The following is a 21,934-nucleotide window of genomic DNA, read 5'->3' on the forward strand; positions in this document are numbered from 1 at the left end:
AAAAAAGTGGTTTCTGTGCGCAATGGCAGCAGCACATTCTGAAGAGAACCACATCTGGTTGTTAGGTTAGGAACCTCTATTAAAATAAGCTTAACTAAGAAAGAGTGACAGATAGACAGAATCCTTATACACCCCCGCCCCCTAAGGGAGGTAGAATTAAACACCAGGTCGATTTTTTTTAATATGAGGAAAATCTAGCTCCCCAAGAAGTGGCGCTCTTGAGTGAAACAAAAATAAAACATGCCTCAGTTTAGAAAGATATATCTTTCACTGAATGAGGACAGAAAAAATGAAGTATCAGAACAGATGCTACACTTTACTCCTAGCCCAAATCCCAATGGACAGAGCCTTTTACAGAGATGCTTTGATACATCTAAAATAAAATACACATCTATTCAGTCTGGATGTTAAGCGATGAAACTGCTAAATGGAAGTATGACCGACTGACAAAGATCAACTCAAATCGAGATGCCGAGATACCAATAAATGAAGAGCTTAAATCCTCACGAAATCTTTAATCGCCAGAGTTCAGAATTTTGTTGTGAAAGAATCTTACGCTTCTGTTTTCCTTATTTAAACATTTGTATTTTATTTTACTCATTCCTTTGGAAAATATTTCAAAAGACTTTTACCAATATCGAACTGAAACCACTTAATAAGAATAACTGCGTTCAATCACAAGTTCAAACATTATTAATCTACAGATCAAAAAGAACAAATTTCCAATCGACTATCGATTGCTGGAATATTCTAGAGGCAATTAAATGGAAAACTGATTAAATGTATTGGTACGCTAATTCTTCCAAGAACCACCATGAATATTAATCAATCCTTTAATGTGACTAAAATTAATAGAATCTATAAATTTTGTTTTCCTCTCCTTTTTTATCAATCACATTAATCAGTTAACTTAAACTGAATTTTAAAAAAATGAAACAATCAGAACCGACACCAATCTGAAAGTTAACATCCGACATCCTCATAACTCTCGTTCTCCTCCTATTTTGAACAGGACAAAGGTTTTTCACGGAGCATGAACAAGATAATTTCTACAATAAATATGAAAAACATTAATTTCAAATTTTAACTTTTACTTGTTCATTAGTTGTTCCTGTTCGTGATTTTACTATATTTTCGTGTTTACAACAAATTTTTGTTTTTGATTAATCAAATATTGCTGCAGTTTGTGTTATCTTTTTTAACCATCCTAAACCTCTTTACACCTATAGTTATGTATCATATATCTTTTCCAGTAAAAATGCTCAATAATTAAATGTCTGCAGCCATTTTATTTTTCCATATTAAGCATTTAGTTCTTTTTAAGAAAGGGCTTCCAGAACCCCTTACTCATGGAACCCCAGAGCTCCATGGCGGCCATTTTAGGAAACCCTGCTCTAGTTTTCATATTCCATGAACAATGTTTCTGACGAAGGAGGAATAATTGCTGATTTCTGGGTCGGCTATTGTTTTGAGTAAGAGATATACGGAAAGCTTCAATCCTCATATTATTATCATTCAACTGTTAATCTATCCATCTGATTAACTTTTATCCATGAGGAATTTTTGGCCTTGATAAGTTTTGACTTAATAGTTAAAATATAAAACGCATAAAAAATAAATATCTACATATGGACATTCAAACCGGTTAAGGGAAAGAGCACAAGTTCTTACTCCTGAAGGGTTGTTCACCAGCATTCTCGTAATCTCCTTAAGGTTTAGTTTTAGTTCTTTACTTAAATGTTTAAAAAATATATATGAAGTTACTTTTAACGGTAGCAATATATTTCTTTAAAAACGTCATCCATTTTGCTGCAAATTGCTAGGATATTAAATTTGAAAGCTTGTATTGGGTTGTAACTTTGTTTAGTGTTTAAACAGGATAGGATAGTTGTGAAATAAATGGCACACAATTCCGGTAACGTTAATGGCAACATTTATTATTCAAATTACCCATAGAGAATACACTCATGCATTAATATTAGTACGAACTATCAGAACCTGTGGAAATTCCACAGATTGAGAAATATATTTAATCCATAAATATGTTTTCATGAAGATGATATTTTTCTGGATAGCACAAAAAATTAGTTTTTTTTTACATAAAAACTAATACAAACGATATGAGAATATGATGAATGAGTCACAATTTTCAGAGATATAGAAACCTAAGGTTTTTTCTTCAGTCTCTCCGTTAAATGTAAGTTAAGATGAGCTTCCTTAATCGCCAATTTTGTTAAATAATGATTTTTCCCAATAAAATGATGTACAAACCAATAATCCCAGTGAATGTTACCAATGTCTTTGTCCATTAGCCTTACTCATTTTTTGAATTAAGAAAGTAAGAAGTAAATAACTAGAAGATTACTTTAGTCTCTCTCTCCTTAAGTCTATTCTCCTCAATAAAACCTTGAAGAAAACTCAGCAAAAGTCTCCTTGTGTCTTTCATGCATAAAAAAGTTTTTTCATCTTAGTTAAGTAGATGAACGATCACAGCCACACATAAAATGCAGTGAAGATGAAAAGAAGCGATGATGAAGAGAACAAAAAGAGCATGCATAGACATTCACACATGGATGTGCAAAATCTTTTATTTTACTCAGTTTATTGATCGCTCATTAATGAAAACATTACAGTTTCAATGACGTCAGATGCAATGTCATGTTAAACGTATTCCTTTCAGCCGCCAGAATAAATAGGGTACTGAAGAAACAGTCCATTTTGTTTTCATTACTTACACATTTTTATATCTACTACCAGTAGGGCTACCCGACGTTTTCTGGAGTAAAAATGTAACCTATTTCTACTAAAACTTCTATCTCTCTATCCGTCTCTCTATCTTTCTTTCTTTTCTCTCCTGTTTCCTCCTCCTTCTCCATAATCCTTCTCTCTCCTCTGTCCAGCCCATTTCTTCACTAGCTGAACATACACGCATGCAAATATACACAGAAAATTCTGCTTCATCCAACAGATTCACAGTGGAATTAGTCAGCAATTTCTTTCTAAATTAGGACACAATAATACTGAGAAAAAAAAACAGACTTCCCCTGACAAAACTCGACCTAGTTGACCATCAGAGAATGAATATTTTGTTTTTTAAATTTTAAATATCATTTATCTGGGGCAATGCTGGTCAAGAATATATCAACTTGGTGAATATTTGTTTTGCAGTTTTTAAATTTTAGCTGGACATACAAACATACACATATACAGACAACTGCCACTTCATAAAATAAACTTTTTATTTGGTTTATTAATCACTCATTAATGATAACATTACAGTTTTAATGCCATCAGATACAATGTCATGTTTAACATGTTCCTTTCAGCTGCCAGAATAATTAGGGTGCTGAAAAAACAGCCCTTTTTGTTTTCATTACATGTCAGACATTTTTATATCAAGCATTACTGACAAAAACCTGGAAAGTTTGCTGTAATTACTTGCTTCGATGACTACAGCTGGATGTGAGAAGGTAATTGTTGCAAGAAGTAACGCATGACATTTTTAAATTTATTTTCCTGGCCTTTAAACTAGAAATCACTTTTCATGATCGACAAAAGATTACGGATGCCTGCTTTCAATTGATGCCAACTATGGATGCTTTATGCACTGTTTTTTTGCAGAGTGACTAAGTAAAGCTTGGTTGATTTAACTCAGAGCAAATCAGTTCCGTAGCCAATGGGGTCTGCAGCAGCACGAAGTTGGACAGAGATTTTCTGGTTTGTAGCCAAGTAATTAAAACATTGTTGGGGCATGTGGGGAAAATTATTAGAATTTGCATAAATATTAAAAAAAAAAAATTTAATTAAATAAATTCATACAGCGCAATTTTATATTACGTTTTTATTATAAAAAAATAAATAAATAATTGTGTCTGCTTACCTAACTATTCTGCACACACTTTTTGCCATTATCTGAGATTTTCCTTTTCTTTTCTTTGTTTTTTTTGTTTTTTTTTCCTTTCTTTCCTCTGTTTTATTTATTTTTTTTTTTTTGTTACCATCTAAAACGTCCAGTATAATTTCGTAAACAAATAAAATCCATAAGTAATTAGGGGGGAATGTTACAATATGAAAAATGATTTGCTTAATCTATAAAATTCTGAAGAATCCAAACAAATATTCAGTGAAAATCCGATTCTGAATATTCGACAAATTGTTTCTAGATTTTTTTTTACTTTCATGATTTTTCATTCAATACATCTTTTCGCTCAAAGTAAGCAACCCTAGTGATACTAGCTCAGACTGTCTTAAGATACTGATTTCCTGGTTATTGTTTGTTTTGTTTTGTTTTTTCCTTTCACTTTGCAATTCTCAATTATGTTCTACCAAGCCAAAAGCATGAACAAAAATTTTCCCTTATAAAACAATCAAATCAAACTCCATGAATAAATATTTGAACACATCAGAAAACTTGAAGCGTAGAAAACTTTTATCAAAATTACCAGATTCAGCATTAAACAACCTAAAAAAGGTTGATATGCCATAAAACAAAACAAGCAAACTGAACACCATGAATATATAAGGAAGTTGAAACCTAAAATCTTTTATCAAAATTATCAGCATTAAATAAGTTGAAATGGGCGGATATGCCGTAAAACAAAACAACCAAACAACCATCAAAGTAAGCAGCATATTAACTCTAATACAACCTGTAACACTAATGACTTCTTTTTTTAATTTCTACAATTAGTTGCTTTAATTTATCTAAATATATACTTTAAAATTTACATACGATACGCCCCAATCAATAATAATTCAATATCTGTAGACGAAAAAATTCACACATAAATGTTGCAGAATTATTCTTTCTCCCAGAATTCATCTTGAAACCTCCACTCTCACACCAGAAAAAAAAAAAACAAATAACTGGTAGCCATATTTAATTTTGATAGTAAGCGATTAAGGCGACGAGGTTGGTTATCAGCATAAAACGGATTTGTTCAACTTTTATCATCTTTTTTCCATATAATTTACAAGTGGATTGTACCTATTGGATTATCTCGAATTTATTTAATAACTGGCCTAATGGAGAAATTTGCTCGGTTTTTAACCCACTCGATGACCTGACTTAAGTATAATTAACTTGTTTTGCATTATCATCCTGTCTTCAAACATTTCTGAAACGTTAATAGCAAGCATAATTTAAAAAATTTAATAATAATGTAACTTGCTTTTGGTTAAAATTGATATTTTCCAAAACCACTGATTGTTGTGATCTTAAACGGCCAATAATAATTAAGACACGTTGGTAGGTTTACAAGAGAGTATTTTGAAATACAAATATTATGCTACAGAAAGTTTGCATTTGATATTGTGGCTATGAATGCCACAACATTTAGTCGTAACTCTAATCATAGTCCATTTACTCCTGAAAAAAAAAAAGGCAGATCAATATTGCACTATAACATTCCACTTTGTAGCCTTGCTCCATATTGATTCAATAGCATTTTCTTTTTGGGGTTTATTTTCATCAAATCCGTAATTTATGCTTTCTCTTTAATGTAATATATATATATATATATATATATATATATATATATATATATATATATATATATATATATATATATATATGGACACCTGCCAATGGACGCAATCTAAACATAGACGCACATAACAACACAATAAAAAGCATTTAGACAAGTTCATCATAGCCAAACTGCACAAGGAAACCCATCATAATATCACAAAGGACGAACAACAGGCCATAAAATCATTACAGAATAATGATCTCATCACCATAAAACCAGCAGATAAGGGAGGAGCTATCACTATCATGAACACAAATGATTACATAACAGAAATAAACACACAGCTAGCGAACAGAGATTTCTACAAACCACTCCCCAGTGATCCCAGTAGCACTTTCAAATCTGAACTAAACACCCTAATCAGCAGTCTAGACCAAACCATTAGGACAACGGTTGAAAAATTAGTACCAGAACATCATAATCCGGCTGTCTTTTACACTATCCCTAAACTTCATAAACTCCCGAAAATAGTCAGCAACATACTCGCACACCTCCCATTTGAAGACACGGGAAACACTGAGGCATCGGTTACCGAACCCACAGACATATACCACATAGCTAAGGCTCTTCAAATCCATCCACCTGGCAGACCTATTGTCTCGGGCATCGGGACCCTCATAGAGAAGATTTCAGGATACATTGACAGCATCCTCAACCCATTGATGCCAAACATACCCAGTTATATTAAAGACACGACACACTTCCTACAGATCCTACGCGACATCGGTAACTTACCAGACAATACAATACTCGTCACAATGGATGTTTCCTCTCTCTACTCGAATATTCCACATGAGGAAGGAATATTCGCATGCAGGAGTTTTTTACAAACCCAGAACTTACAAGACCCCCACATCACAAACATATGCAGCATTATAGAGTACATTCTAACACATAACAATTTTACATTCAACAACAAACACTTTTTACAAATAAAAGGCACAGCCATGGGAACTAGAATGCCTCCCAGCTATGCCAACATCTTCATGCACACATTCGAACAAAAATACATACACACACACCACCTCAAACCGACACACTATTGCAGGTATATAGACGACATCTTTGTCATTTGGCCACACGGTGAAAAGACATTGATGAACTTCTTCCAACATATAAACAACTGCCATAATAGTATAAAATTCACAATTGAACACTCAACCACGCATATCACATTTTTAGACGTTCAGATTAATATTTCAAATAATCATATAACCACATCTCTACACACAAAACCGACCGATGGACACAATTACCTACATTTCGAAAGTTGCCACCCAATCACAACGAAAAAGTCAATCGTATGCAGTCAATGCCTGCGCATTAAAAGGATATGCACAGACCCATCCGATTATGACACACAGGTAGGCATCTTAATCAACCACTTCCTTCGCAAAAACTACCCATTCAAAATATTAAAAGAAGCCATCAGCAGAGCATCACACATTAGCAGACACAACCTACTTACATACAAAAACAACAAAACATCCACACGAATACCTATGGTATTTCACTTCAATAATAACACCAAACATTTATACAACCCCATGAAACAGATCTTCAAACAATTACAACAGGACCCCACACTCAACACAATATACAATAAACCACCCATTTGTGCCAAACGACAACTCCCCAACTTACGTTCCTTACTCACATCCACTCGGATTAACCGCACCCAAACATCTCAAGGAAACAAATCTTGCAATAGACCCAGGTGTCTAATATGTACACATATTAACACCAACAGCACATTCACTCCTCCAGGCACCAACGTCCATCTCAAACTTCCCCCTCTAAATTGCAATAGCTCAAATGCAATATATCTGTTATACTGCACAAAATGCACAAAAGGCAACTACGTGGGGGAAACAGGCCTGGAGTTCTGCCTACGTCTTAATAACCACAAACATACCATCAGAGATAAATCTACACAGCATCCAGTAGCTATCCACTATAATTTACCTAACCACACAATAGACAATATCAGATATATCCTCATAGCATCCAATTTTATTACACAACACCAGAGACGAAAATATGAAAAAAAAATTAATTCTAAAACTCAACACGCACACTACAGGCCTTAACAAAAACCTAGGACTACTCAGTGACTACAATTTTCATAACTACAAAGATATTCTATAAACATTTCCTTAGGACTAAAATGCACGGTGAGATGGGGTAACTCTTTCCGAAATCTTTACATTTTCCCTAATGTTTTCTTTCTTTATACTCTCATACACATGGCATGTGTATGTGTGTGCGTATTATGTACGCATATTTGTATGTATTTGTGCGAGTGTATGTGTACACGTACCTGATAGTGTATATACGCCTCAGTATATGTATATACATGTATATGTATGTGTATGTATATATATATATATATATATATATATGTATGTATGTATATTTGGATATATGTGTATGTGTGCGCATATATGTGTGTATTTTTCAAACACATTTTCTTTAAGAGTTAATTTTCTTCATATTACCGTATATGTATATGTGTATATAAGTGTATGTATTTCTCGCACACCTATACTTCTTTTCCCGTCACTCTCTTCTCCTCTTCCTCTCTCTCTCTCTCTCCCTACATTCGCTTATGTAAACTTATATGTATATATGTACAGCTGTCTCTACATGTAAATATATGCGCAAGCATTTATGTATGTACATGTATGTCTGTTAGTATATGTATATATGCATGCATTTATGTATGCATATGTGCATATATATATATATATGTATATGTATGTCAGGCCATGTCATATGCTACTGGTACCATGTAACCCAGTACTATCTGCCTCATGGTCGGGTCACCGGCGACTAAACTGGTTCCCCCACCAGACTTGTTTGGTGAGGAGGGCGGCTAGTCTCCCTGAAGGATTAAAAACAAGACCTTCCAAAGGGCGAATGAACTCTTTTCTGGGTCAACGGCCAACTAGCACCGTGTATATTTGTGTGTGTGCATATGTGTATTGGAGTGGAGAGGGCTCCCGTAAGCCGTGGTCAAGGCAACCTTTCTAGGAGAAGCAAATCTCTGATTTAAAAAACCATAAAGCAGAAGACCAGTACCCGCATTAAGCTGGTCTGCAGTTTAATTTGTTGCTGGCTATCTTGCTCTTGCTTGTTGCTGGATCTCAACATTTTGAACCGAGAGAGAGACTTAGCTGTCGTACAAAGCTAAGACTCTGTAACATCATCTTTGTATAGATACTCCCTCAGGCATTTGGGCCCATGAATTTTAAATGTCTGAGGGAGTAGCACTCGTCTGACAAGACGTTGCAATCATCATATATGTGTACATGTGAGTATTTGTTTGTATACGTATGTATATGTACATATTAATATACATATTAATAAAAAGTAGCGTTTCGTTTTTGTCTTAAAACGGTTGAATTTAAAAACGACGTTTTCGTTCTTTTTCGAACGAGAAATAGCCGTTAAATTACAAATGAGCATCATAGCGTTACTCCTCATAACGTCTTATATCCTTTGAATTCTTATTCTCTCTTAGAATAAATAATATCGTTAGAATTCAAAGGATTAGACAGTTAAAGACGCGTTTCTCATTTTTATTTACTGTTTAATTTTTCGTTTGTATGTATATATGTACTGTGTGCATGTGTGTATGTGCGTACTTATATGTTTATATATTTAAGACTGACGTGGCACCTTCTCATTGGCTATACCTCCTTCTCCTCCTCCTTCTTCTCCTCCTCCTCTACCTTCCTTCCTTTTCCATTCCCCTTTTCCCCGTGCATCCTCATACTTTCACTACACCGACGAAGACTGAAGGATCGGTCGAAAATATGTACTTATAAAAAAAGTTTTTTAATTTTTTTTCATAATATTATTATTTTGTATTCCTGCACGTCACCAATTAAAAACGAATAAAGAAAAGTTATAAGCTTTTATACTTTTCGCATTCTTTTTTATTCATATATATATATATATATATATATATATATATATATATATATATATATATATATATATCCTTCTAGCATTTTTTTTTCAGTATCTCATTAAAAGATGTTTGCAAATCTTGTACTAAACATTTTGTAACAATTTGTAACATTAAGAAAACTTTGTCGAACCGATACATTTGCATCAAGTTTGATATTTTAATATCTCTGGATATAATTTAACTAAGACATTTTAGTTTCTTTTCTTTTCATGGACCGAAGGCGAAATCCACTTTTTATATCCTCCATCCACTTTTTAAAATTTATTCACTTTTCTCGTCAATCTTATCTAATGAAACAAATGGAACATTTAGTTTTTGATAGAAAATGGTTTTATATTTTAAATTCAGCTTTGCATGTTATTTATGTATCTCTTTTTAGTCAACTGGAAAAAAAAACTTCTGAACAACTTTCTTCCAAATAGCTCTCAATTCTTTAACTTTTCTGTTGCAACATTTAAGGATTTTATATTTATACAAATAGCATTTATAGGTATATCCCATAATTGGAATTTTTCTATCCATTAAAGAGAGTAACGTTTTCATGCTGAGTTTGTGATAAGGAAGTCAGATGCCACATAATTTTCCATTGTCCATACAGGCATCAGATACACAAAAAGTACAGTGCAATTACAGTCCATCTGTCGAAATGACTAAAACCATCTGATCATCCTAGGGATGAAGAATGACTTGCATTGGGAGTTTGTTTAAAGTGAAGCGGATTTACGTAGAGCCAGCCTCACTCTCATTCCAATCAGTTTGATTCAGCAGCAGGGCAGGGTTAAAACAGCTGGAGGACAGGGAAGATGCAAGAACTGCTAGAAGTGTCGATTTCCTCCTAAATACAGCATTTGGCATTCCTAAATGGTCACTTATCTGGTACTGGCCAAGTTCAACGTTGCTTAACTTTGTTGATCTAACGAGAAGAGTGTGTCGACATGATTATGCCAACAACAGTAGGTTGAGAGTGGATGCTCAGTTTGTGTGAAAGACAACAGGCGAATGCAAATTCAGATTTGGAGAAAATATGTATGGATGGCAATGTTATTGAGGTGTATCAGAAATTTTGTTACCTTTGTGATACCATTGGAGTACAAAGTAGAGCAGGTACTAGTGTGATAGTTAGAAAAAGAAATGGATGGAGTAAGTTCAAGGAACTTTAGCCATTACTAACCAGCAGAGCATTACCACTATCGACCAATGAAAGAGTCTATCAGATATGCGTACACAAGGATTTATTTATACAAATAGCATTTATAGGTTAATTGGAACTTTTCTATCCAATTTGTGCCAAAATTTTACTTGAATTGTTTATTACAAAAATTTTCAACTTGAAAGTTTTTCCTTGTAATATAGCTGTAGTTAGTAATTTGCCCTCGAATTTGGTTTGTTCTTCAGAGACGTTCTTGGCAATTTTTTTTAGCTCCAAATAAAGTCGGTTTTCCATGCCTGAAAATTTATAATTGACAAATTGGAGCCCGAGTCATTTTAATGATTCTATTCAATATTCTTACTTGAACAAACTTCCTTATATTTTCCATTTTGTCGCATTTAGCGATTCTAATAAAACTTCATTTTACTTTTTACTCTGCAGTGCATACTTTGTGTCCCACGCGATCACATTTAAACTATCTTTGTATCAATGCAGCTGTCTGCAATCAAAACACTGTTTAGTGGAGCAGATTACTTTCTTTTGGTTATAAAATTTAGCTGGTGAAGTATTTTTCTTCTTCTTGTAGATTTTTCTGTGACACTCCACTCTGTAAAATTTTCCAGTTTATTAAGGGTTCTTCTTCTGATTTTCACATCTGTATTCGATACTACTCCTTGCACAAATATAAAGCATTTGAAAATGCTAGCACTCAACTCTGGACATTTGAAATCATTGCAGTAATTGTTAAGTATGCTAGCACTCAACTCTGGAAATTTGAAATCATTGCAGTAATTGTTAAGTATGCTAGCACTCAACTCTGGAAATTTGAAATCATTGCAGTACTTGTTAAGTATGCTAGCACTCAACTCTGGAAATTTGAAATCATTGCAGTACTTGTTAAGTATGCTAGCACTCAACTCTGGAAATTTGAAATCATTGCAGTACTTGTTAAGTATGCTAGCACTCAACTCTGGAAATTTGAAATCATTGCAGTACTTGTTAAGTATGCTAGCACTCAACTCTGGAAATTTGAAATCATTGCAGTAATTGTTAAGTATGCTAGCACTCAACTCTGGAAATTTTAAATCATTGCAGTAATTGTTAAGTATGCTAGCACTCAACTCTGGAAATTTGAAATCATTGCAGTAATTGTTAAGTATGCTAGCACTCAACTCTGGAAATTTGAAATCATTGCAGTAATTGTTAAGTATGCTAGCACTCAACTCTGGAAATTTGAAATCATTGCAGTAATTGTTAAGTATGCTAGCACTCAACTCTGGAAATTTGAAATCATTGCAGTACTTGTTAAGTATGCTAGCACTCAACTCTGGAAATTTGAAATCATTGCAGTAATTGTTAAGTATGCTAGCACTCAACTCTGGAAATTTGAAATCATTGCAGTAATTGTTAAGTATGCTAGCACTCAACTCTGGAAATTTGAAATCATTGCAGTAATTGTTAAGTATGCTAGCACTCAACTCTGGAAATTTGAAATCATTGCAGTAATTGTTAAGTATGCTAGCACTCAACTCTGGAAATTTGAAATCATTGCAGTAATTGTTAAGTATGCTAGCACTCAACTCTGGAAATTTGAAATCATTGCAGTAATTGTTAAGTATGCTAGCATTCAACTCTGGAAATTTGAAATCATTGCAGTAATTGTTAAGTATGCTAGCACTCAACTCTGGAAATTTGAAATCATTGCAGTAATTGTTAAGTATGCTAGCACTCAACTCTGGAAATTTGAAATCATTGCAGTACTTGTTAAGTATGCTAGCACTCAACTCTGGAAATTTGAAATCATTGCAGTAATTGTTAAGTATGCTAGCACTCAACTCTGGAAATTTGAAATCATTGCAGTAATTGTTAAGTATGCTAGCACTCAACTCTGGAAATTTGAAATCATTGCAGTAATTGTTAAGTATGCTAGCACTCAACTCTGGAAATTTGAAATCATTGCAGTACTTGTTAAGTATGCTAGCACTCAACTCTGGAAATTTGAAATCATTGCAGTACTTGTTAAGTATGCTAGCACTCAACTCTGGAAATTTGAAATCATTGCAGTAATTGTTAAGTATGCTAGCACTCAACTCTGGAAATTTGAAATCATTGCAGTACTTGTTAAGTATGCTAGCACTCAACTCTGGAAATTTGAAATCATTGCAGTACTTGTTAAGTACGCTAGCAAAAGTCCTGTAGCCTTCATCGTCTTTCCTTGTAAGGTTCATGCCTTTCTACCTTTTGTGAAAAAGAGACATTTTAGGGCTAAAAAATTTAATCAATAATACCTTTTGCACCGCTTTTATATGCCCTTACGAATTTTAAAGTCAAGTAATGATACTAAACTTTATATCCAGAATCCTTATTCCAATTTTGATCAAAATCCATTACATGATTTTGATTCTAGAATATGTCTAAGTTGAAAAGATTAAAAGGTCTCAAGAAGGAAATGAAATTCAGAGAATCTTGCTAAATTCATGTTCAATGATTATGGATCATATTCAATGCAAATCTGAAATATTTTAATTTTCAAATGGAACAGTGTTCTAATATTAAGACTCTAAAATCTTTTTTAAAAATGCTTAAAAGAAACTAAAATTGATAAAATATTTATCAATTAATGTCTAAAAATCGAAAGCATCTGAATTTCCACAAAGGACTTTCACGCCCTCCTCCTCACTTTGTATGAAAATAAATCAAACTGAATATAGGTCACATTATCCACCCTTACACATAGACGTTTTGTTCTCAAAATCATACATATCAATTAGTTTAGAAGTGAATTTTACACATAGAAATATATAAACATATATATATGCACACGTAACTTTATATTTTTTTATACATACACTCTTTATTCATTCATTAGCTTAGGAGGTTATTCTGTGAAGATAAATGAATAAAGATATACTCATGCTTAATTTTATATATAGAGAGATTTATTCTTTCAGATAGATTCATAGATAAGCCATTCTGAAAGTATGAGGTAACGATATGCTTATCGGCATGCACGACACGATTGTGCCTGGCTCAAATGTTTACATATCAGCATGATGATAAAAAACATGTGACCTTCCTCTTAAACTCTGTCTCCATCAAACCTTGATGTCTTAACAAAAAGGGAATCATTCATCACTGACAGGCAGTTATAGCTAACAGTGAAAAATAATAGTTCAGTTAACACCTGGCCAACCTGTATACTATGACCCCCCCCCCTCCAGTGACAATCACTCAAATTGTAAAACTTTTGTCATCTTTGACAGCATCCAGTTTTATACAAAACTATTTGTCCTGCCTCGGTGTTTCCCAGTAATTTATTTACTTATACTTTGGATTGGGTTTGTAATTTTGTTTTTTGTTTTGTTTTTTTCTAAATTTTATTGTTTTGTTCCAACAGAAGGGAAGTAAGTCTGTAATGGACGAAGACAGATTTAATTATCTTTTCTTCTTTTTTTCAAATATCATTTTTTTTTCTCTTCAAAACAAACAAAAGCAAATTTCTACTCAACAATTTTTCCTAATTTTTTGTGAAGATACTTATTTTTGCATGATGTTTAAGTATGTCAAAGAGTTTACTTGGAATGGAATTTTCACTCGTGTTCAAAACCATAATTTTCTTTTTAAAGCAAAGGGAAGTAAGTCGTTTGCACATAGAAACATCTTAGTAATACACACACTTGAACATCGTAGATGACAGCATCTTGACAAAGCAGCAAAAAGTGATAATTTTTCAACAATAACTAAACTCAACAAATCCAAATCATTTCTATTACCAATATACAGGATATCCCGAAATGAACCATCTAATTTGGATGTTAATTTATATTTCAAAATAGATGGTTCATTTGAGGACAACCTGTACAATGCATCTCAACCTATATTAGTGTATTAGTTATACGGCACAATCACACTGACATACCGGTTCTCACCAGATCAACGAAGTTAAGCAATGTTGAACCTGGCTAGTACCAGATGGGTGGCCATTTGGGAAGGCAAGGTGCTGTATGTACCACGAGGTAAAATACCAGGTTGAGAAACTGGCATGGTCTGTCCTTCTCTTGAGTGTAGATAAGGCTCTCTTAAACTGTGGTATGCACCCCATCTAGTGATTGCGTCACGATAAAAAATACCCTTGATAGCTCTGGTGAAGCATCAGGTATTCAGCTACCGACAAGATTTGAATTACACTACAAACGCGTGTAGTAAGTTCAATCTTGGCTACAGCCGCGTTGGCTGGCTGGCTATATTAGTGTAAATAAAATAAAATCTTTCTGTTTTGTTTTTCATGTCATGAATTTTTACTTTAACAAAATCTTTAACTATTGGTAAATATTATTTATTTAGTGACTAGCATGGTCATCTGGTGTTGCCCAAGAGGGGTATGGACAACAAAATAGAGGAGTTAAAAAATGTGTAACATCTTTCTTTCAAAACTTATATCTATCCACCTTGTCTTTTTTGTCCCCGTTAACAATCTAAAGAATAAATATTACGAAAGATAATGCGTCTCCATATTCTGTCTGAAAAAGAATGTATCACTTTTGTTAAATGTGTGTTTTGTGTAGTTTCTGATTTTTACTTACACACACACACACACACACACACACACACACACACACACACACACACACACACGTGTGCATACACGTGCACACACAAACAGATAACTACTCTTTACTACATGGTAGATTAATATTTATAATAATTTTCATTTTAATAAAATGTTTACTAATTAAACAGAAATATTTTTAAAATTATTTTTATTACAATATAAAAAAAAACAGTTTTTCTAGTTCATTTGATGTGCGTAAGACGAAAATTGGATTCTGCATTGTTGATGTTGCATTGGCAACTGTCCTTTGTGGATGCGTAAATCTAAGGTCCTTGCTGTCTCTGCTGATATGTCATCTCCTGAGTGGGAGCTAATCCGTGATTTACTTCTATGCAGCTGAAGAGAGGGGTAACAAGCATCAAGGAAGACCTTGCAATGATATCTGCTTGATTTCTGATCGTGGTTAACTCTCTCAGACCGTCTCATAGGAGACGCCACAGTTTGATATGGTTGCATGCCAGAAAGGAAGTTGGCTCAACCCGATTAGGGTGAATGCTGCCTCAAGTACATAAGTTTGAAATATAAGAAGCAAGGTGCGCTTGAGTACTTTACTTAGTATATAAACACAACTTACCAGAAAAGCATCTTGAAGCTTTTTTAAGTCTTTTTTATGCAAACGGTATTCCAATTTTCCTGTAGGGGCAACTGGTTTACTGAAAAAAAAAAAAGAAAAAAAGATGGTAAAAGTTTTCAATCTTATACATCCACCAATGAAGAGACTATAGATATTGTATGGTTGCCTATCTTATAGGCCAGCAGAGACAATGTTTCCTCAAATGTCTTTCTTGCTGGTACAAACATCACGACTAATAATGACGACTATCTTCATTTCATATATATTTTATTAAGCTTATCAATAGATATTCATTTTTCTTAACTAGTTATCTTTAGAGATAAAACGAAGTGGTCTTATCCAACAGGACCTTATATGTTTCTTTCTTAAAGTTTATTAGCAACTGTAATCTTACTTTAAATCTATTCTAGACCACATGACTAAAATAACGAATCAGGTACCTATCCATATATATGAAGCCATAGCTTATCCTAGGATCGATTGTAATGTGATAGTTACATGTTAACACTGACCTAACGTTGTGTAAGAAAGTCTCGCAAAAAAATAAAGGAAACAAATTCGACTCAGTTTTTTTTTTAAGTTCAAATAAAAGGCATTTATTCATGGTACTTTTCAAACTATACCTGCATCTTGATGTTACACGTCTCTTCATTCGTCATTTGGTTAACAAAACGATGCTATGTTGAACACATGCTATTTCTCCTCCAGTATCGACATGTCCCCTCAAGTCCAATCGCTGCTATGTGGGTGTCTTTGCCTTGCTGTCGCCACCCATGTGGTTCCAAATTTCTCTCTGCTTTTTCTTTCCTTCCTCTTCCTTCGCTGTGACGTCACCTCATGCCATGGCCTGGTCATTTGCATACATGTCATGCTGCTGCTCCTACATACCCAATCATACCTAATAACTATTTGCACTTAATTCTGAAAGCATATTGCTTCAAGTAATAAAATAAATTTGTATGAATCAGCATGGTACAATTTTTTGGAGCAGCTTGATTTTGTTGTTGGAATTGGTTTCTATGATTTCTGCAGATACATACTAGAAGAGCTACATGAAGATTCGCAATATCCATAAGTGAGAGTGATGCTACAAAACTGACTGAATTCGAACTTAGCAAACCCAGGCTATAAATCAAGCTTGCAAATGATAAGAGAAGAATTAAAGGTTGAGTCGATGCTGGTATTCATGCTACCATCACCACAACCATCAATCTGTAATACTAGGAAAAAATTCAGTACTTATCCAGTTTATGACCCTATCTTCACATTGGCATCTTCCAATCGAAGCGATTAGCCAATCAGCTGTCAGAAGACAAGTTTCAATGAAAATGTGAAATTCATTAAATCAAGAAACATTTTTTAAACTGAAAATCACTCTCAACGCACTATGTCAAGGTGATCCCTCCTTTCCTCATGTTAAGAATTGCTATCTAAATAGAAAGCCATTCTTAACATAGGAAAAGGGTTGTGGGACGCTGTATCTTGAATTAATCATTTGGCAGTTTTTGCTTAGGCTTCTTTAGGCTACTTATATAACCTGTCGGAAGATGCTGACATGAACTTGCCAGAGATTGGGTCGTAAACTGGATAAGTACCAGCAATTCTTTATAAACAAACAAATGTGGTAAATATCAAAGAATTATCCAATTTTAATTCTATAAATCATATATTTTGTAAGAAATACAAGTTTTCAAATTTAATTTTATTGCTATTTTTAGATTAATGCACGTGTCACATAACTTTGTTTTTTAAATATGTTATTTTTAAAACTAACTTTATATCATTTTTCCAACAAATTCTATGTTAAAAGGTAAAAAATAAAAGTAACGATATATCAAGAGCACTACACAAACAATCCCTTCTTTTCTTCACTCCTTGCATCTAGTGAAGAGGTTCAGGGTAGGTAATATCAAGTGCAATGAACAACGTATTATTTCTTTTATTTTGAGCATAATTATACGTAAAATTAATTAATATTGTTTTTATTGTTACAAAGAAAATACTATAAATAATTATTGGACAATTTTATGAAAGTTTAAGGGAATTAAAATTTAAAAAAGGAGAAAATACTCTTTGTAAGGTAAGTTTCGTGAATAAATATTTATTTTTTGAATAACAAACAACTGATAGTAAGCAAAAAATGTTTTATGATTTTTTCTTTTTTTTCTTTTTCATTTTTATCTTTTTCTTTTTTTTATCTTTTTCTTGTTCAAATCCATATAGATAGTTTTTTTAATACATAATGAACCAATGATAACAAATAAATATTTTCTTAAATAATGTTGGCTGCTGCAATGCCAATAATTATAAGAGTAATAAGAACTGTTTAAAAAAAAAAAAGAAGAAAAATGACTAGGACAAATTTAAAACAAAAAAGAATCGACGTTATACAAGGCATGGCATTGATGAAAACAGACAAAATATTAAGGAAAATCTTTAATATTGAAAATGAACGCACATAATCAGGAAACACGAGCAAACGATAGGTGTTGAAATAGAAGAAAAAATAGAGAAAGAACATTATGCAAATCCAATGAAACTATTGGAAATCACATAATCTGATAAAATCACAGCACCAGCTATGATTAGTACCATGCAAAATGATCATGAAGGGTCAAGGAGGATGAAAAGAATGAGGAGGGTGAACACCATTCAGGCCTCCACTGAAAAGATGCAGAAGGTACTGGAATATTAAGGAGATTTACTGCCATTCAAATTCCATAAAAAGCCAATACTTATTAGCAAGAAATCAATGTTAGATAGATACAGGCAAAAATGGAAAAACAAAAGATGGGGGGGGGGGGGCAAGTTTTAAAAGCCGATTTATCATCATTTTTTTGTAGGTTGTAGGGGACTAGGATATATAAATACCCCAATCCCGTTACAAAAGAATAATGAAACGAATGGAATTGAAGGAAACAAAAACTCAATTGATGGATAAGATAAACGTCGTTTATTTACTGTTGAAAGAATGCATGTTTTAGATATAACACGTGCTCATGTCCGCGCGGGTATAACCATCGTTCGTTGAGGGACTGGTGTTGTAGAAAGAAAAGGAAATGTGTGTTCATCTCAAGTTCGGGTCACTATCGTTTGTTCGCGCGTGGGAAAAGAAGTGAGCGATGTAGTGGAAAATGGGAACGATAGTCCAGCGTGTAGACAAAGAAGAGGATAGAGAGTTGGCATCAGTTAAACTGTGCGCCATGTTAGAAGTCAGCTACGCGGTGATATTCTCAGGGACCAGTAGTAGATAGAGAGAGAAAGAGTGAGAATGTGTACGTACGGTCTGTTAGCTTTTTGTCCCACTTTTTGTAAAGTGGTGTGTGGTGTAGACTTTTTGTAAAGTGGTGAGTGGTGTAGACCGACCAGCTCGAAAGCTGGGCCTAAAAGAAGGAGCCGCTTATTGCTCTTTCTTTTATACTCGTTTCCGGAGTGTCTTTTGCGCATGTGTGGATTTCCTTTGAAAGAGGAAGTGACGTCGTCCATGTGTGCGTTCGTGTACGCGTGTGTGAGTACATGTGTGTATATACACGTGAATGTGAGTGTATGTACGCAAACGTGAATATATGTATGTGTGTGGACGTGGGCGCGTATGTTTGTGTGTGCGTATGTATATGGCAAGTAATATAGCTTGAAATGTGAACGCGTGTTTTTGTGTGAGACTTGAAAAGGCTAGCGCAAGGTTTTCGACTACTTTTTCATTGTATTTGAAAGATTAAAGACCAAACTTAATTTCCAAAAAGAAAAAAATATTTGTACACGTGAAAAAAAAGTTATAAAAAATGTTTTCACGGCAAGTTAACCAATTCAGCTAAATTTTGTAGTTAAATAAATTCATTGTAAAAATCCTTTAAAAGATAAATATTAGTTTTCTGTGTCTATTTCAAAGATAATTAGTAGAGTAAAATCCTATGATATTGAATTAAATAAATAAAAAAAATCACCTTGTTTGTCCAAAAAATAGCTTAATTAGCCCAAAAACCGAGTGATTTTGCTGTTCACAAAACTGCAACAAACCGTAGTTTTGTAAGCATGGATTATATGGAAGCCCAAAATCTGAGACAGCTGAAAAGCTATCTAAGAATGACATCATGTAATTAAAAGGAGGGAGAAGTGCTGGGATTCTTTTTTTCCCCCAGACGTGCATCCGTACATTTATATCCTGAATGTTTGTATCATTTTTACCATTTTTTAATCTAATTATTTTTCTATGTTCCTGTTTTAAAATTAAAATTTTTTTAATTATTAGCCAATATTATATAAAAATTATGTTACGCCGAAAGTTTCACATTCATTCAAGCAAGGAAAATATTAAAATTTTACATATAAAAATTATACAAAACCTGTAATTTAAAAAAAAAAGTAGAAACATTTTTTTTGTGTGAAAATATTAAATAAACAATGCATAATTCAATGATAATATCGGTAGTTCGAGAAATTCATTTTTCTTTGAGTTATATCGAATTAATTAATTCAGACTTTAGGGGCTTTCATCGTAATGTTCCTGTAAAAATTTAATTTTTTTTTAATTGCTATATTTTAGGATGTTTTATTTATACAGTTCTTGTTAACACAGAGGCGGGGAGATACATCATTGATGATGGTGGGGACACATTACTTGGAAGGGGGTTATGCAAAGTTCATTTAAGATAATGATAAAACACATTTACCTATCAGTAGATGGAACGACGGCACGAAGACAAACAGTTACAAAATATTAAATGATTTCTTTATTCATCTGTCGGCTGATTGATGATGTCAGGAATTCAAACTTGTATGACTACATGGTCTACTCTTCTCCTCATTCGTGTCTAAGAGGATCAGTTCCGCTAAGTCGCCCCCCCCCGTCTCTCGTCTCTAACTGACCCTATCACTGTGACTGTGATTGTCTGATTATTTGATCCCAATTTCGAACCTCAATTCAATATATTGAGAATTTCCTTTGTTTATGATATGAGGCCTACTGTCAACCAACATGACTTTTTTTCACATGAATTTTACATGTGTCCGTCCAAACACAATTTTGTCAAACAAAGAATTTCCAATTTTAATTGTTCAATATCTATTTTTAATTTTTATTTATGAACTCGCATTTTCCATTCTTTTAAGTGACAAATTTAATATCCAGTTATTTCTAAAAGAATGGACAATCACTCTTTTTCTGACATAAATAATATTTAGTTATTTTTAAAAGAATTAACAATCGACTGCATTCCTAGGATTTCAATTATCCATTATCTTTTAACACTTGCCTACAGGGTTCGATTCTAGCCTTTTTCTAATATCATTTTCACTTATCTAGTCTGTCTTCTTAATTACATGAGAAAAGGACAGCCCTTTTATGTAACATAAATAAAAATAATGGGTTCAATAAATTCCGTGATCATTATTTGATAAATACTGAGAATTTCATTAAAATTTGTGAATTTCCTGATTTTTTGCGAATTTCAAGTAAAGGGAGGGGTCAAAATGTTTATTCATTTTGAGCATCGGCATTCATTTTGCACGTATTTAATTTTATAAACTGATTTGCAATGGTTATCGACAGAAGCTGAGTGGGCTGAAAATCTAGGAGACTTGTTATTCAGACTCCAGGGAACACCACTTATTAGCACATGAAAACTCTAGTGAATTAATAATAATAGAACACAGCAACACAGAAAATGGGTATGAAGGTTTTAGAAGGATGGAAAGACAGAGAAGAGAGAGCACCAGAGAGTACTAAAAGAGGCTTATTGTCACTCACATGCTGGGGAAAACTAACAGCTATTATCAGTAAAAATTGATAATTGAGCACCGGACTTATACTAAGTAGATATTAATAAGTCCCTTGTATCCATTCTCCCCTCCTTTTTTTTAATGGAGAGTAGATAATACAGTGGATGAGTTATCAGCAGCTCCAGTAACTCTCACTTCTCCTTTTTTGTCCCTCAGTCCTCATTCAAATGAGTGATTTTTCTGACAAAGGGTGAAGAAAAAGCTGCTTTAAAGGTCGGTAGTACTTGGTGAACAGTAGTCTGAGAGTCGGAAATTTTTCTGTCTGTATGTCTACCCTTGTGGTAATGTCATTAGTAAGGGTGCTGGAGGTAAA

At 33.5% G+C, this 21,934-nt stretch overlaps 1 protein-coding gene across 1 annotated transcript in view; it reads right to left on the bottom strand.

Annotated features, from left to right (window-relative positions):
* LOC145289182 (cilia- and flagella-associated protein 337-like) overlaps positions 1 to 21,934 on the bottom strand; it is a 1,233,457-nt gene that overhangs the window by 1,125,461 nt on the left and 86,062 nt on the right. Inside the window, exon 2 of the mRNA XM_080136389.1 lies at positions 15,844 to 15,922. Coding sequence (XP_079992515.1) covers positions 15,844 to 15,922 — 79 coding nt within the window. The remainder of the gene's footprint in view (positions 1 to 15,843; positions 15,923 to 21,934) is intronic.

This window comes from Euprymna scolopes, chromosome 2 (genome assembly GCF_053919585.1).
Source record: "Euprymna scolopes isolate OS-2025 chromosome 2, ASM5391958v1, whole genome shotgun sequence".
Lineage (NCBI taxonomy): Eukaryota > Metazoa > Mollusca > Cephalopoda > Sepiida > Sepiolidae > Euprymna > Euprymna scolopes.